The following is an 18,134-nucleotide window of genomic DNA, read 5'->3' as shown; positions in this document are numbered from 1 at the left end:
TGTTATTTAATGGAAGTAGAATTTTTGATGCTGAACGGAGCACCTTTTTTAAAATGCTGCATTAAAAAAATTAAGTGAGAATTAATTTGTGCCATATATCGATTTCAAACAAAAGTCACCATGCGTATACAATTACCTGCAGCCAAGTGTAGTTCTCATAAATGAAATGATACATATCACTGACAAATAAAAACACAGTTGTGATGTCGACAATTTAATGAACATGTACATGTTTCCAACCAGTTGGATATTCTTTTCACTATCAATGACATAGAAATACAGTTTCATATCTTCTTTTTTTTAAATATGTGTATATAATGAATGTTGGTTATTGTGATTCTTTAAACAATAAATGACATGTTGAAAAAAAAAAAAATAAGATGTTGCAAAAAGAACGCCCCTCCCTCTGAAATTACCTATGATTGGCCGTCACGGGATAGATTCTCTAAAAGCCTAAAAACAGAGCCAAGAAGAGGTGCAGTTTTGTTTCAGACCACTTGAATTACAATATGCTGAAAGGTTAAGGCCCAATGACGCAAAAAAACTGCCTACCCCAGCTTTAATCTGCCAACTATTCTCTTTAAAGCTTTAGTGCATAACTTTTTGATATTAATGAACGTCCGTTACATTCAAGCCGTTGCCAAATGAGTTGTTACAAAGCTAATGAAGACTATCAGCTCCACACAACTCTCTGGATTTCTCAGTATGACTATGTTCAGAAGATTCGCGGTCAGGGAAGGCTTGTATCATGTGGACGCGCCGACAGTTTTGTTGTCATTACTTAGAATTTCTCATGGAGGAGACAGAAACTACGCACTATAGCTTTAATTATCAATTAATTGGTAAAGTGAGAAATACACGTTATAATTTCCCACATCGCAAGGTGTCACCTTCAAATGTCTTGTTTTCTCCGACCAACAGTCCGAAACACAAAATATTCAGTTTAATATCATTTACGACAAAGAAAAGCATCAAATCATCACATTTGAGATGCTGGAAGCAGAAAAAGTTTGCTTAAAAAAAAAAAGAACTAAGACGATAATCAAATCAGCTGCCGATTCATTTTCTGTCGATCGACTAATCGTTGCAGCACTAATTATCCTTCATCTGATGCCGTGTTTCTGATTAAGTTCTCTCTCTTTTAGCTGTTTTTGGTCTCTTCCAACTCCTGAGGGAAATATATGTCTCTTTATCTGCACAAATGCTCCACTTTGTTCACCAGCTAGTCTCTAACTGTGTCTGCTGTTTGCTGCTGAGCAGGTAGTGTACAGAGTTTTTTTCTCTGGAAACGATGCTATCTGACGGGTTAGGCCGGGTGAACTAAAACAGTAAAGTTGTGGCCAGACAGATAAACAATGAGCTGAAACTCACTTTAAAGCTGTGATGCTGAGGGATGCAGCAGATTCTGGTGATAATTAACTGTAGATTGAAGGTTCTTATCTTTATTGTGCTTTAGTGGAGCATATTCCCAAACCAATTTGTAATACATCACAGCTGATGCTGTTATCCAAAACGACGTACAATAAGTGCATTCAACCATGAAGATCCCACACAAACATTGCAAGAATCATGTTAGTAAATTAATAATCAAATAAATCAAATTACCCACTGGCTCCCTTGTCTGGGACGCTGTGGCTGTTGCCCGCTTTGCTCAGTTGGTAATCCAGCCCTAACTGTAGCATTAACTTCAGAAGATCAAACAAATGTACCCATCATAAAATGTTAAGTAAACTGGCTGAGAAGGAAGACATGCTTTTAATAAATGTTTACAATTAATAAACTAACACAATAGGCCTGTTACTAGCCTGACTGTTCATGTTCATGCAGAGTGTGCATCACACATTCAGTCTTTTCTGCAAAAAAACTGTGCAATTCTCAAAAATATAAACATATACTGTATATGTGTTGACTGAAGTAGTCTAAAAAAAAAAAACTAAAAAAAAAATGCATTATAAAATTGATTGTGATGAGAAAAGTTCTTTCTGTTTCTTCACCTGTGCTGGATGCTGGGCGACTGACTGGTCTGATGGGACTACAGGTGCTGAGGGTTTCCATGAACCAGTCATGGGCCAACAGAAGGAACGAGAAGAGAGACCAGCAGCATCATCTCCACTCTGCACGTTTCTCAGAGCTGTTTATCCACCGCTGATATTTCTTTCTCTCTCTCTCTCTCTCTCTCTCTCTGTCTCACTCACATGTGGTTTTTGTCTGGCGTCGCTCGTCGCTGTCGTCTCATCACCAGACAGTTAGGTTTTCAATATTAGCAAAACCTGGATTCTCTCTGAGCTTCCAGTACGTCCCGTTTGTCAACCACACGTCCCGTCCACAGGAATCTTTGGCTTTTCTGAAGAAGAAGAAAATAATCATTTACAAACTTTCATTTCATACAATTCATGTATTTGCACAGGAACATGGTACCATGTGGTATCTTCAAAATATCAACAATTTGAAACAAAGAAGAAACTTGCTTGTTTTCAGCTGTATCACCATAAATCAAATGTTTAACATGTATCTGTAAGAATGTAAGCATACTGAGTAATATGGAAATGAACTTGCAATAGTACTGTTTATTGATTAACCGTTTCATTCATTTTTCACGCAAAAATGCCAGAAAATTAATAGGTCCAGGTTCTGAATTGTGAGAATTTGCTGCTTTGCGTCGTCATTACATTATAGTGAATTAAATACTGATATAATAGTTTGGAGAAGCAGGCAGGAGTCCCAACACAGAAGCTAAGCAATGTACTGCTGTGGACGGGGGCCAGCAGCTGAATGTAGATTAGCCACCTAAAAAAAAAACTGTTTAAGTGAACACTATTTAGCATATTTTCACCGCTTTACCTTGTCGACAGGGAACTGAAGCCGTTACCTCTGCTCTCTTTAAAGCCACCAGACTCCTTCGACAAAAACAGTAATTTTACCTCACAGAACACAGGAGTTGCTGGTCTACCGCTGCCTCCATCGGTTTGTTTGTTTGTGTTATTCAGTGACTTTGGGGAATCCAAACTAACCCTTTAAAACACCAAAGTTACTCACTTTGTTGTGACAGGGCGTAATTGTTTGTCTATAACCAGGATTACAAAATAATTGAACTTACTTGAAAAAACGTGGAACATGATCTTGCCCCATTTTGGAGAGCTCTTTTCTCCGCTCCCTATGAAACTCCTCTATCTCATCTTTCTTTATGTCTGCTTCATCCACCTTTCCATCCTCCAGCAACCTATTAAAAGCAGAGGAATTTAAAGAATAATTCAACACTAAATCCACTTTTTTTGTGACAGTAAATTACATTAGACCGTCACTCTATTATATGTTGATTTTTTTTCTTTGCACCGTCTCCAGCTCGCCTCACCTTTGGTCTGGGCGCAGACGGCTGTCTGTAGGAGGAAGGAGAGGCTTCAGGTCGGGGGTCAGTTCATTTAGCTCCATGGCAAAGGTGGAGAAGCCATAGTACAGCATATGATCCTTTGGCTGGGGATCTGTGGGGTGACAGAATCCTCTCCGGTAAGCTGCTGCACAAACGTGACGCCTGGATTTATGCTGATTAGCAGTTTTGGCAACAGGGAATGCTTCCATTTAAACCCTTAACCTCTAAAGCAGAATCTAAGCAACAATAAAAAACCTTGAGGACAAACACGTTAGCAAACATGTCCTCAGTCTTGTTTGCGATGATCACACACTCACTTGGCTTCCAGACACATTTCGGAGTGGGCAGGGTGTCACAGTAGATGCCTTCGTGCCACAGACCTCCGAACCGGTGAATGACACTCCCACTTTGGTCCAGCACCGTGCCCTGCACTTCATTCTTGTTCGTGTCTGAACCCCAATAACGAGACTACAAAAACAGACAAACGTGTCAGTCAAAACCCTAAAATATCCAAACACAGAAAAGAGAAAAGAGCTGAGTGGTGCAGGAAGTCGTTTCGTTCACCTTGACGAAGGTAATCTTGCAGGTGCAGACGTTGCTGTTGAGGTTACGGATGGTGACCTCTCCGTAATGCTCCAGATAGCGCTGCTGACTGAGGACGTTGTGGATACAGGTCACTACTTTGTTCCACTCATAGTGGTCACCATACCTGGACAAAACATCAAATTTATCAAGCTAAACTAACAAAGAGAGTTTATCAAGTATGAATGTTTGCTGGTTTTCTTTGTTTCATATCTTTGTAAACTGAATACCTTTCCATTTTGGTTGAACAAAATGAGCAACAACAACAACATTCTTTCCCATTTTTTGGACAGAATTCTAATCTATTAAGCAAAAAAGTGACGTACAGAAAGTAATTATTAGTTAGACGCCTGGTAGCCTAATGGTTAAGGTGCATAACCTTATAAACACAACGTCTCATGTTTGATTCAAGCCCTGGACATTTGCTGCATGTCATACCTCTCTCTCTCCTACCCATGTTTTCTGTCTCTCACTATTCTGTCAACTGTCAAATAAAGGCAAATATGCCAATGAAAACCTTTTGGGATTTTTTTTTGTGGAAAACCTCAAGTGTGCTTTAGTAATCATGATGTATACATGGCCAAATGCTGTGGCTCTGGTTTGTCCTGATTGTGTCATTATAAAACGGGGATATTTATGGAAGTGTTTCATGTCTCATTGATTTTCTAATGGAGAGAACCTTCATCGCTTCACATCAAGTATGATGTTCACTTACATGTAATGGCTAGTGTAATGCCAGGTGTAGGCTGTTTACCTTGGAAGAGTGACATTCACCATTCCTGTTGGCAGAATCTCCAGTGACTTCCCCCAGAATTTATTTTTCCATCGCTGGTCTGTTCAGGAATATAAATAAACAAGTGTTGTTGAGAATATACATTACAAGCAGTCCTAACTTTGTCCTAACATGTGACTTAGACCACTAACTGAAACACAAATCAAGAATTTGGTTCGATAAAAGAAGAGTCTCACCTTGCCAAAAGGAGAAGTTCTCTGAGTGTGCATGGCATGCAGAGATGGGGGGATGGTGGCATACCTGGTAAAGTACCAAAAAGTATGTCAACATTTTAAAACGGATACTTCCAGTACATATGAGTGTGGAAGAAAAAGTGAAAGAGATATAAAGCTTTTTCACTTTCAATTAGAATTGTATCTTTATCAACGAGACTGTTACATATCTGTGCATTTGTCCTAAAAAGAGCACTGCACCGATTTAGCAGCAGAACAGTCTTTTTTATTGCACACGTTTCTTTTCCTGTCAAAACCTGGTGCCTTCTTCACCCAAAATGCAACTCTAACTGCAACTTTAACTGCAGACAGTTTAGTCGGACATGTGGCTAATGTAGCCTGGAGCCTCCAGCCTGCAGCAGAGATGAGCAGCGGGCTACATAGGTCTGGAAAGATCACATCTTTCTAACTTTTTTTTTTAATTATCAACTGTCAATCTTCCTGCCATGGGAAAGAGTTTTTGATCACATACTATGACATGTAATCAATGATATTAACAGAAGTCACTGTCTCATGATACTATAAATACTCTATTGCTTTACTTAGGAATATGCATCACTGTAAAACGTCGTGTAATCGCTGCAGTTTCTTGAGCTTTGAGATTTATTACATATTGCATCTTGAAATTGCATCTCTAAATTTCAGCGTGCCTATCTGAAATCATGTTTTTAGAAGTTGTATTGCTAAGATACTGTTCAAGAAATGAATTGCTTTGTCAAGGACTGACATTTAATTACTTTTCACTTAATTGCTATCACATTAAAAAAAAATGATTTGTGTTCATTTTTGATAGCATGATTAGTTACCACCATTTCAATAAAGCAATAAATCACTCAGTGTTGATTCGTGCAGCCCTGTGTGGCTGAGCTGCTCAATTACACAAATGGATGATCCATCTTAATTTACCAAGAGGGGATTAAATAGTAACTCCCCATCATCTTTTACCAATCATAGAAGTAAGTCAGTTTGGTCCCCTGTAGTAGCCACTCAGAGCTCTTAAAGATATTCCTGAATAAAATATCACATAATAAATAATAATAATCCTGTTTGTGAGATACCTGCTCACTGATGAGGCGGAAGCCCCGGTCCTCTCTGATGCACTCGTAGGTCTCCCCCAGCACCGGGTTAAAGGGCTTGTAGCGGTTTCTGAATGTCACAGGGGAGTAACTAGAGATAGCGAAGGCAGCAATGTAAACCTGTAAGAGATCAAATACAAGAGTGTGTTGTGCTAACTCAATCTAGAGACAATCGGGAGGATGAGGAAAGGAGGAAAGACATTGCTGTTGTTGTTGTTACATATCCCTGATTGTTATTGTATGTTTACTTAAAAAATAATATACAGTATATGACAAAATCACTTCATGGCTCATGGAACTGCCTGTTGCTGGGTGATTCTGTGTGCAGCCACAAGACAACAAGCAGCCATTTTCCTGCCTTTACTTGGGCAGTTTAAAAAAAGTAAAGACAGGTGCACACAATTCCTGGACTGGAGTCTAAATTATATTTCTAGGAAACATTATCAACTGCTTAGCCTGTGCAGATTTATCAGGGTTGCTACAACGTTATTAACGACAATCTGACTCAGTCATATTACATAAATGTGTGTGAATAGTCTTACCATCCTCTGGTAGGGGTCCGATGTGTTGCTGGCGATATCCAGCAGCTCACTGTACTCCAGCTCTTCACACAGCCTCTGCAGCAGGTTAACGGGCTCATTGAGAGCAGCAGGCATGGACACTCGAGCCAAGTCTTTACCTGAGGAAAAACACAGCACATAAGGAAACTGCTGTTTCAAAAATAACGTCTGTGTAACAGCAGAGTGGTGTGACTTGCCTATGTTATTGTAGAGGATAGCCATGAGGCCCACGTGGCTGTTGTCAGGACAGTGAGCAGGCAGTGTCGTTCGCCGGCCGGTGCTCTTGGGAACAAAGCTGTTAGGAGTCTTGGAAATGCTAGCACGGTACTTCCGGGTGGCCGACGCTGTAATGTTGGTGAAAGGAAGTAATATTAATCAAAGCAAAAGGGCAATTTGTTATTTCTATTCAGGAAACAACAAGAACAATAGTCTGCAGCCGTGCTAGCAGCTCTGTGAGGTTGTATTTAGGCACAGAAGTGCTTTGAGCTGACGCGGCCTCTAGCTCACTCAGTGACACCATTGTATGGGTCCTGCAGCAGCCCGGGTTCGAATCCGACCTGCAGCCCTTTGCTGCATGTTATCCCCACTTTCCTGTCACTATCAAATAAAGGGAAGAGCCCCCACAAAAATAATCTAAAAATATCTTAATATATTATCTTAAAATATTTGAATTAGAAATTATATAATCTATAAACTTTTTTTAAAAGTGCTTTGAGCTAAATGCTAGCAGGCTGCTGTTAAGCAGATATAATGTTTAAAATGGTCATCATCTGAGTTTAGTGTGTTAGCATGCTAATATTGGTGCTAACAAAGTACAGCTGAGGCTGATGGAAATGTTAGTTTTGCAGGTTTAGTTATAAATCAAATTAGTGGACAAACAGAAATTTTGACCTGATGATGGCGCTAGAAAACTAAATTAAGCGACAACCAAAGTTATTACAACTCATCCCCTGAGGAATATGAATGTCCAAATGAACCACATTTCATGGTAATACATCCAATAGATATTTCAATTAAATCCAGGAGGCAATTTGAGGGGGGATGAGGGGCAATGCCATCCCCCTTGTTAGCAAAATGACTAAAATACATGCCCCTTGTTAATCTACCATCCCCCCCCCCCACTCCATCTCCTAGTAGCAGAGAGAGTGCAGGGGCAGAGGAGTTGTTTTGTTGAATATAATTGTGTAGTCTGACTCATTGATCCTTTATCTGACTGAGATATGTGCAAGTTAGAATCTAAGGTCCCGACCATGGGTCAGAAATATTAGTAGCCTAACAGTGTAATTAAAAATCCATGGCGCTGTCCGTTGTGCTGAAGTAGCAGATGGATACGTAATTGCGACTTTTCCCGCCCTTCTATTAGTTTCGTCTTGGATCTATAATACTCTCTAAAATATTTAGCTGAAAAATAAACTAATAATTAAAAGTAAATTTAAATAAATAAATCGCCTAGCTCTTAAAACACACATTGGCATATCGGGAATTGTCTTAATGCAGAAATTAAAATAGTTTATTCATGAGGTTTAAAGTTTCCAGGGGAAAAATATCACAGTTCTTACTGTAAAAACTTATTTTTGACATTTCTGTTTCCTTTCTGTTTGCGTACTGATGCAACTAGTAGTCAGAGTAGATGGAACTAATTAAAATAATTTGATTGCATGAATGAAGGTCCTACATGTACCCACCATGTCCTTCCTCTGGCTCAGAGTTGGTAGTGCTTCCATCACTGAGTCCTGACTCATCAGACACCTTAGAGGAACTACCACAAAGGATGTCGCTGGCGTCAAAATACTCTGCAGCTGAATCTGCTACTGAAGGAGGCCCGTGGGATGAATGCCTCGCTGCTGCAGGCTGTCGACGGAGGAAAGAGAATGAGGAGCAAAGAAAAACAGCCACCAAAGCCCAGAAAGGAATATGTCCCAGAGAATTCAGATGACAGGTTCAGCGTGAATCGTACCTCAGCAGTTTTAGACTGGTGGATGTTGTTAGTTTCCCAGACTTCCTGCAGTTTCTGCCTCTCCTGGGATAGAGTTTCATGCACTGTCTTCAGCGAAGCAAGCACTGAAGAGGAATAACAACAGAAGTAGTTTCAGGGGAAATTTGGATGCATATTCATTTCAGATTTCTTTCAATATGGGCGTTTGTAACATTTTATCTTTTGCATAATCATCTCTGTGGACTCTCTGATCTTGTCTTGGATTTTGCTCATCTACCTATAATACTACCTTGTAAGAACCCTGTCTACCTGTGTGCATGTTTCTGTTTTTCTGACCTCGTAGCGATATGGCGCAGATGTCCTGCTGGATTTTCTTGCCCTCGGGCGATGTGGCAGTAGGAGGGGACAGCTGTGAGTAGACGTAGTCAGGGATAGAGGGGACTGATGCACCGAGGTGAGGCGAGCTGCCCAGCTGACTGGAGGACAGCTATGAAGGTGAACAGAGGAGAATGGAAGATGGTTGATTTAATGATTCACTTAACAATGTCCCTTGTTATCTGCGAATTTGGGTGTAAAGGCGCAGTAACTTCCTGGAGTCTTGTTGTCATCAGCTAATAAATACTCCTCCCCGTAAAACCTCATTTTATTATTTTTTTTTTACTTCTGTTTTTGTACGGATATAATGTGTAAATTAGTTCACTCTAGAGGAGCTGGTAGGTAGAGCCAGGCTAGCTGTTTCCCTCTGTCTCCAGTCTTTATGCTAAGCTAAGCTATAACCAGCTGCTGGCGGTAGCTTCATATGTAGTGTACAAACTAATAATCATATTTTACATAAAAAATATGATTTGTCAAACAGAGAAGTAGCTAATTTAAAGCTATAGTGCGTAGGAATTCTAAGTAATGACAACAAAACTGGCGGCACGTCCACATGATACAAGCCTTATGTGATCGCTCACACAGTTGCTAGTAGCCAAGGAGGACACAGAGGATAAAAAAAAACATGATGGACTCTTCAGAAGAGGTAATTATCTTCTCATGTGCTTCTGCGCGGGAAAGTCACCGGACGACACATTCTTCTGAACACAGTCATACTGAGAAACACAGAGAGAGCTGTGTGGAGCTGATAGTCTTCATTAGCTTTGTAGCAACTCATTTGGCAACGGCTTGAATGTAACGGACGTTCATTAATATCAAAAAGTTACGCACTAAAGCTTTAATTCTACCTATAAAATGTGTTGAGGCCTATTGGATCACTACTGGAGTACAGTTTTCATTGTTTTATTGTTGTCGCATTGTGTTGTGTGATAATCAACCTGGTGAAATCAATTAAATTGACCAACATGGATTATGGTCATCATTATTGGTAATTAATGTGCTTAAGATACATCAATATCATAATAGTCATCTAATCAAGGACTTATTTACATTTGGAACATCAGGTTAACTACTTTTTTTAATGGCTTAATCCTGGACCTCTAGTACCACAGCCCTAAGGTATTTTATGATTAAATCAGGTCCTGTTGTTTGGTAAGAAAGGAAACCGTCAGAGCTGCAGTACTCTGACTAGCTGGCAGGATAGACAACCAACAGCACTCTGCTTTCTAAAGAACAGGATTGAAAACTACTGATCTAGAATATAAACAAAACGCAGGTTTACTTGATTGATCTATTCATTTATTAATTTTATGCTCTGTTCTGCGGGAAAAACAAGATACTCTGGTATATAAAATACGTTTTGGAGGTTGAATAAGACTATTATGAATATACCAGGCTAAAGCACACAGAAACGTTATTCAGTGCAATTAAATTTGAATTTAACATTTAAATTTTTTGTGTCCATTATTTATGCAGTCACAATTCAGTTTCAGGATGCTACAACTACAAGTGTGTAAATGGAAAACATTAAATCATTTTTATGAATCAAGTTGTCTCTGCCCATTGCCAACTCACCGATTTAGTAATCCCACGAATAGGCTTTGGATTAGAAACAAAGGCCCAAACATGTTACAGGAGGGTTGGGATGTCAAATACTTAAGAGTCTGTACTCGATATTCAGAACATTAAAATAGCAGAAACTATTTGCTTTTATAAAGAAATAGTGGAGTAATGGCGTCCTGAGCAGAGAATCAAGTCACACTCCCTCTGTTTGTGTTGTAATCTGAGTTTCTCTGTTCTTTGTTTTGATAGCCAGTAAATGTGACTGCATGTGAGTGCCTTGTGCATTGGTATCTGTCGTTGAGGGCCATAACAAAGTGTCAGTATTTGACGAGTTGGGGAACTGTCTGTGAGTCGTGTGGAGGCAATCCCATCCCATTTTTGTTTTTGTGAATATCGAGTACAGACCCTTTAAACCCAATATGTTCTAAAATAAGTTACCATTAAAAAGACTATTTATGGTTTCAATCAATAAGTATTTCAAATCAACTTAAAACACTGATATTAAATGATATCGCATCAATGTACAAATCAATGTAAAACAGTGCCCGTTTGGTCTACATACTAATTGAGAGTAAATTACAGACCTTTCTTACCATTCCCAGGGATAATGTGCGAGAGTGGCTCCACATCTTCCCTGACCTCGGCTTCTTCGGCTTCTCAAGCGAGATATTCTGGATCAGAACATTTATAAATAATTTTAATTTCATGTGATGCTGCCCAGAAAGAAGCTGCTCCAAACTGAACAGAACTCTACCTGTATGCTGATGATGCGCTTCAGGTCTCCGTTAGTGAAAGCCTGGCCCCCTTCCAACATCTGCAGCTTCTGGATTAAGCGGTTTAGCTCAGTAAGGTCCAAATGACAACGGTTCAGCTCTGGAAGAAAACATAAGTGGTATGTAAGGGATAATCACCTAGAGGCAGGGCAATAAACAGTTTTATATGCCCGGCTTGTGGACGGCTTACGGTAACCTTCCACAAGCCGGGCATATCAAACTGTTTATTGCCCTGCCTTGAGGTGATTATCCCGTTGATTCTACTTCTTGCTTGCCAACATAATAAAACAATTCAAATACTTTAATAATTATGCTTTTTCTTATTCATATTGCATGCTTATTAAATGTATACTCTGTTTGAGTTCATCTCCCTCAAAAAGTAGTCCCCTTTAGAACTTCGGTGAATAATGTTAGCTCAGCTGTAGCTAATTAGTTTCTATAGCAACCACACACGGTTCTTCGGCGCTGCAGGTGTCCGGGTCAGTTGTCACTGTCAGTCTATCCTTCTGGTGGCTCTTCCACTCGGTGAAAACCTTGATAGCAAAGGCAGTTGCCTTTTTCGTGTTTGATTCAAGGGCCCCGTCTTCAATTGTACGCAGTTCCTCATCTGTCAGATCTCGTTAACGGGGACCCTGGGCCTTGTCTTTTTCTTTTGTCATTCTGTCGTCCTCGACGCTCTTTAACCAGTCCTCAAATGTCTTCCCTACTCCAAATATATTAAAACAGACAATGAATTCGTCCATTTTTAAAACACTGTAATGTTTAGAACTACGGCGAATAACGTTAGCTCAACTGTAGCTAATGTTAATTAGTTTCTATAGCAACCACACAAGGCTGCATCTGATCACTAACGTTAGTTTAATAACATAGTTGCTACGTTGTATCTCGCTTGCGAAACTATGTATCGACTGACCCTCCGATAGATTTCCGACACATTTTAGAAACTTTTTTAAACAAGGTTTATTTTTACAATGGACCTCATGTTTGAAATTTCTGTGATAGAAAAAAAATACAAGCGGCGTATTGATCTTCTATTTGATGACGCTGTGCTCAGTCAGCGGGCAACCTGCCAGGTTAATGCCCTCCTCCCAGCCAATCAGAATCAAGCATTCTTAAACGAAGTAGAATAAATCTATTTATTGAGTTTCTGTCACTAATTAATCAGATAAGATTTGTGTGGTCATGATCACATTTTACGGTGAAAAAGATTCCACAGAGACAGCTGTGTAAGAGCTTTTAAATAGTGAGAATGATTAATGATACTCTTTGATTCTGGTTGACAGAGTAAAACCTGACATTTATGTTAGTTTTTAAGATTAACAATACAGCATCTTAACATAATGTCGCATCATTTACACAAGTCTGTTTATCGAGAGGAATAACAAAATGTACCACCAGAAACAGAAATGCAAGGCACACTTCCAATAGCTGTTTTCTTAACAGTGTTTCCTGAGAGAGACACTTATAATTGCACTCCTACAGTATAACACTATCAGACTCACATGGACGGTTAATATATATATATATATATATATATATATATATATATATATATATATATATATATAAATCAATGCAGCAGAACCAGAGATATCGTCTTATTTATTTCACACTTTGTTCTTCCTTGTTTTGGCGCCTAAATACCCACAATGCGACTCAAGTACAGACGGCTCCATCAGAGATTCGGGGTGTGTTGTGCTAGTAGCAGCTAATGTAGCATTGAGTCTCTAGCCTGCAGCAGAGATGAGGAGCGGGCTACAGAAATCTCTTAAGCTCACTTCTTTCTACCTTCACACTAGGGCAGTCCTCGACTAAAGAAATTCTTAGTCAACGAACACCATGATTTTGTCAACTGACATCACTTGAGGCAATTTATCAGATTTCGCACAGCTTCCTCTGGCGATACAAAAGGCTTTACAGCTCCTCTTTAAATAACTTATATTTTTCAAAGACTATCCAGAATTTATTCGAAATCTGTTTCTATAATGAGACTTTTTCATTGGTTTGTGAATGTTGTTTCTTTGCATTTGGGAATATATGACACATACCTTGAACACAGGAGTCTGGGTTGTGACTTTGCTGCAGCCAGGCCGAAACTTTTCTGTTCACAGCGTTGTTATCTGAGGGCAGCACTCCTGCTGGTGCTCCAGCTGAATCCACCATGCCTGCAGAGCTCTGGTAACATAAATACAGAGAGAAGAGGACACAGGAGTTAATTTGAGTCACTTGTAAAGATTGTTGTGTGTTACGTTTGACTTTATTGCTCATTTGATAATCACCAAATCTCCATTCCCAGCTTGTCCGGCTGCAATGCCATGGGACAAAGTCTGGAGGAAGCTGCTGTGAACATGAGCCACCTCATGCTTCTTGTACAGGCGGTGGGCTTGTAGCTTGGTTACCCAAATGTAGAAGAGTTCATGGCTCTTTGCCTTAGAGAGAAAAGAAAAGTCAAAGATATGTCTTTTTAATCTGAAGGCACACTCTTTGTTTGTTTGAAAAATTACTGTTTACCTTTATGTGATAGAGAATGTCCCCTGCATCCAAGTCAATCTGATTTGACTTCTTGTTTATCGACAATACTGCGTGGCTGACATCTAAAGAGCCCTGGAATCTTCCCCTGGACACCTTCAGTGGACAAAAGGTATGTTTAAGTGTTTAAATCTAGTTGACGAAATATCCTATTGAAAAATAAAAAATAAAATAAATAGTAAAGATATAGTAAAATAAATGTTTACTTACATCTTGTTGATTTTTGGAGTAACGCAAGTTCCCTGCTTCCAAGACAAAGTATCGCTGATAAAGAGATCAAACATCATATTTTTAAAAACTTTATTGATAAAGTCAACGTGTTGGCATACAAGATGACAGAGTGGACGGATTTCTTACCTTGTGCCAACCTTTCAGTGGCCACTTCCTCCTCTTGAGGAGATATCCTTCACAGATACCCGGGGTGGTCATGTCGTGAGGGTTATCGCCTCCTGCGTGCATTTCTACCTGAAGGTCGTCAATCACTTCCCAGTCTTTGATAATCTATAGACAGCATAAACGGGAAACACACTTTAATTTTAAGGTTAATTGGCAATGTTATTCTTCTTTTTTAGTAATTGTTTTGACCTTTTACAAAAGCACAACAGCAAAACACAACACATTTTGTAAAGTGACACAATACATACATACATACATATATATATATATATATATATATACATACATACATATATATATATATATATATATATACACACACTACTGGTCAAAAGTTTGGGGGTCACTTAGAAATTTCCATTCCGCTCCATTACAGACAGAATACCAGCTGAGATCAGTTGCATTGTTTTTTTAACCAGGGCAGCCGTTTTCAGATTACATTATGTGCTTACATAATTGCAAAAGGGTTCTCGACTGTTGTAGAAAGAAGTGGCTGATCTTTAATGCAATATCTACATTTCCCATTATCAGCAACCATTCATCCAATGTTCCAAAGGCACATTCTGTTTACTAATCTGATATCATTTTAAAAGGCTAACTGAGAACACATTGGAGAACCCTTTTGCAATTATGTAAGCACATAATGTAATCTGAAAACAGATAGATAGATAGATAGATACTTTATTCATCCTGAGGGAAATTTTAGGCATCCAGTAGCTTAGACAACCATAACACAACAAACACACATACATAAAAATCACTCACAGCAATTTAAAGAGTTAACAATGTGTGAAGTGATAAATAAATTTGGATGAGCTAACTTTGTCTCAAAAGCTCAGAAAAGAAGGCAAGATGAACTTTACTCTGATGTCCCTAGTACTGTAGGTGGCAACACCATATGTTGTTTTAGTAATCTATGATTTTTGCTGAATTTTGAATGTCTAAAAATCTGATTATATGACATTTGTAAACTGGTATTCTTTATTTTTAGACTATTTTAAGTGTTGTTTGAAAAGTTTGGATTCTGGGTCTGGTTTAAACTAACTTCTGGTGTCTTGTAAGGCCACAGAGGAATAGATGTATGCATGACACAATGATGAAGATGGTGTTAATTTTACTGTGGCATTTACTGCCTTTAAAATAAATAGACAAAGGATCTGGCTCACTAATCTCAGTGGTTTCATGCTAAATAAACTATAATTCAGAATGAAAACAGAAAATCTAAAACTGCAACAAATCTCAGGATGTTATTCTGTGGAAATTGTAACTGATACCAAGCAATGACTTCCCTTTTAAAAGAACAATAATATACATAGAGCTATAATCCTCTTATTCAGGTGAACTATGACTCACCTGTCTGGAGTGGCGGGATGACCCAGTGCTACTGCTCCGAGAGCGGGATGGCTTCCACGTTGGTGAAGACTTCTCCAGGCCGCTCGCCAGCGATTGGCTGCGGTTGAGTGAAGATCCGTATGAATCCATTTCAAAGCGCAGACCTCAGACTCCCCTCCCTGTTGTGATCAGCTGGTTGTTGAGAGATATTTGAGAGATATATTCCATTATTATTACATCTCTAGACGGCATTACAAAGAATAAGAACACACACGAAAGCAGCTTTCCAGATTCCTTTTTAAAGAATATAGAAAGAGAAATGTTAAGACTTGAGGTTTTTCATGCTGAACTTATACCAAAGAAACTTATCAGCACATCTCTGGTAAACACAAGATTTAAAGTGGTGAATTTGCATGATTCTTTGTGGAGAAACTCAGTTTCACAGATCTGTAGAATAAATCAACTAATTGATTAGTCAATAAAATCATGAGTGAGTCGACTAAGAATTTCTTTGGTTGAGGACAGCCCTAGTGCGACATCCATGTGCCCCCAATTTGTTGTGACACGCGAACACTATGCTACAAAGACACCAACTGTATATGTGCTGGAAAACCAAAACAGACACTATATTTGAAGAGAGGCTTTGTAAAGATATCAGTCACTACCCACATCTCGACAATTAATTTTAAAACAATATAAAGACAATCAAATATGCAACAATTCATGGAGGGAAATTGCCCAGAGTTTCGGGAAAAGAAGAAAGTGCATGCGCAGAATACATCATCCTGTAGACACCATTCTACTGCGCATGTGTGGAATGCGTCCTCCAGAAAGTAGTATAAACCAAACTACTACAGGTCCGTGGTGCCTGCAGCTGCCCATAAATTCCACATGCAATTATCTTTTTATTTTGTAAGGGAGTCAGCTCTTAATTTAAAGTCTTACTTTAATCAAAAGTTGTACATGTTAATCTGATATTGTCCTTCATAAAGATGTAATGACCCTCGAGGACGAGACAGCTCCGCAAACATGAAACCAAAGTGAAAGCGTCAAACAGGCTCAACAGAGCAGGAGACGAGTTGAGACTCTCTGTAATCCAGTTACATAAAGAGCCACCTGGATACACTTCGTACATCCTGGATCCTCATCTCACTCTGGATATTAAAGTCACCCACACTGAGCATTTCACTGAACAGAAAACTAAATGTTCTTCACAAATTCATTAACATTTTATACAACATATTTCTACATATATGGCTAAATAGTAGTTTGTTTACAGATTAGTATGCATGAGCAACTCAAACTTTAAAGTCTAAAAGTAAGCAAATAAAGAGAATTAGTTTCCGTTGCCATGATTTTCCTTTGAACTATACTTGAGGTAAAAAGGAACAGGCTCTGAAGATGTAAAGTCATTCTTGTGATTACTTTGTCACAGAATAATCTGTTAATCTCGAGTTTTTGAACATGGGTGGGTTGGTTAAAGAATACATAAACACCCTACAACATGCTCCAAACTGACACAATAGCCCTGCGTGACATATTATGTTTTTGAAGGTTATAATGGTCATTTTTAAGAACATTATTTGGTGGTGCTGTAGTGCAACATAATGGAATTCTTGTTATTTTGAGTCCTGTTAGAGAAATTGTTCAATGTGAAATATTTGGGATGTAAATATCATTCCTTTCATGCCAAAATGTTGATTAGTTTAGTAATTTAGGCTCTTGTTTATAAAACTGAAGGACACTGACACAGGATACTGTATGTTTTGCACAAGCTGGTCTAACATAATGTACAGTATGTGACATGGCCGCCAATACCGGCTGCAAGGAGAGGATTACTAACCTTGCTTAATTGGTTTTTCAGGGGTTGTTTTTAGCCACATAGAGGAACATGAGGCAAAGAGCACTGACACAACATGGAAACTGCAAATGTGAAGACCACAATCACAGCAGGACAACAGTTAGAAATTGTAACCTTGTCCATTGGATTGTTATCAAAGTACTTTTAAAGTACCTGTTGACATGAATGTGAAATAATAACAGTACGCAAAACAAGTGTACAGACATAAAAACTGAAAATATGCAGTGCAGTTCAAGAATAGAATAAATACAGGGCAGTATTTTGATGTCACATATTTGTTTTTACAAAGAAAACTTCCTCCAGAAAAGCAACGTGTTTGTGAGACAGTGACCATTTTGTTTGCCTGGAGAAACCTGGAGATTTGTCTTTTGGGCTTTCTTACAGACATTTGCAACATTTTATGTGTGCATTTAATTTGCAAACCTTATTTTATTCACTCAAGTAGGGAAATTACTTTTTTTTAGGTTTAGGTTTTATTATTCTGTCATCTGTATTTAAACATCACAGAACACTGTATTTGTAACAGCATCAGTCTGCAGAAGTGAGAATAAATGAGTCTGTGAGAATAAAGGCCATCTCAACGGAACCTAAATCAATGGGGCGTTACTTCCAAACTGATATCCCTCTAAATCTGGGCAGAAGCAGCACGGCTCGTGGTTATGTAAGGGCAGGAGAGGATGAGTAACTGACCTCAGTGATGATAGCATGTGGTGGAAACCGGATGAAAGGATTTGCAGGTTTCTGAGCTTGCTTACACAAGAAGGAACACAAAGAATATT

At 38.8% G+C, this 18,134-nt stretch overlaps 1 protein-coding gene across 1 annotated transcript; it reads right to left on the bottom strand.

Moving 5' to 3' along the window:
- Positions 1-96: 96 nt before the first annotated feature.
- Positions 97-15,649, bottom strand: osbpl7 (oxysterol binding protein-like 7). The gene is made up of 21 exons (XM_078278620.1): positions 15,516-15,649; positions 14,124-14,267; positions 13,977-14,030; positions 13,749-13,862; positions 13,517-13,666; positions 13,286-13,412; positions 11,219-11,337; positions 11,058-11,135; positions 8,863-9,013; positions 8,548-8,651; positions 8,276-8,441; positions 6,788-6,934; positions 6,573-6,709; positions 6,013-6,150; positions 4,919-4,982; positions 4,704-4,782; positions 3,932-4,076; positions 3,685-3,835; positions 3,353-3,479; positions 3,098-3,220; positions 97-2,344 (listed from the first exon to the last, which is right to left on the bottom strand). Exons 1-21 carry the CDS (start codon positions 15,642-15,644, stop codon positions 2,236-2,238), a joined length of 2,556 nt encoding a protein of 851 aa, XP_078134746.1. The 5' UTR covers positions 15,645-15,649; the 3' UTR covers positions 97-2,235.
- Between the last annotated feature and the right edge of the window lie 2,485 nt (positions 15,650-18,134).

The sequence above is a fragment of the Sander vitreus genome, chromosome 21 (assembly GCF_031162955.1).
Source record: "Sander vitreus isolate 19-12246 chromosome 21, sanVit1, whole genome shotgun sequence".
In the NCBI taxonomy this organism is placed as follows: Eukaryota; Metazoa; Chordata; class Actinopteri; order Perciformes; family Percidae; genus Sander; species Sander vitreus.
Note: the sequence above shows the minus strand (reverse complement) of the source record. Positions and strands in the feature narration are given on the sequence as shown.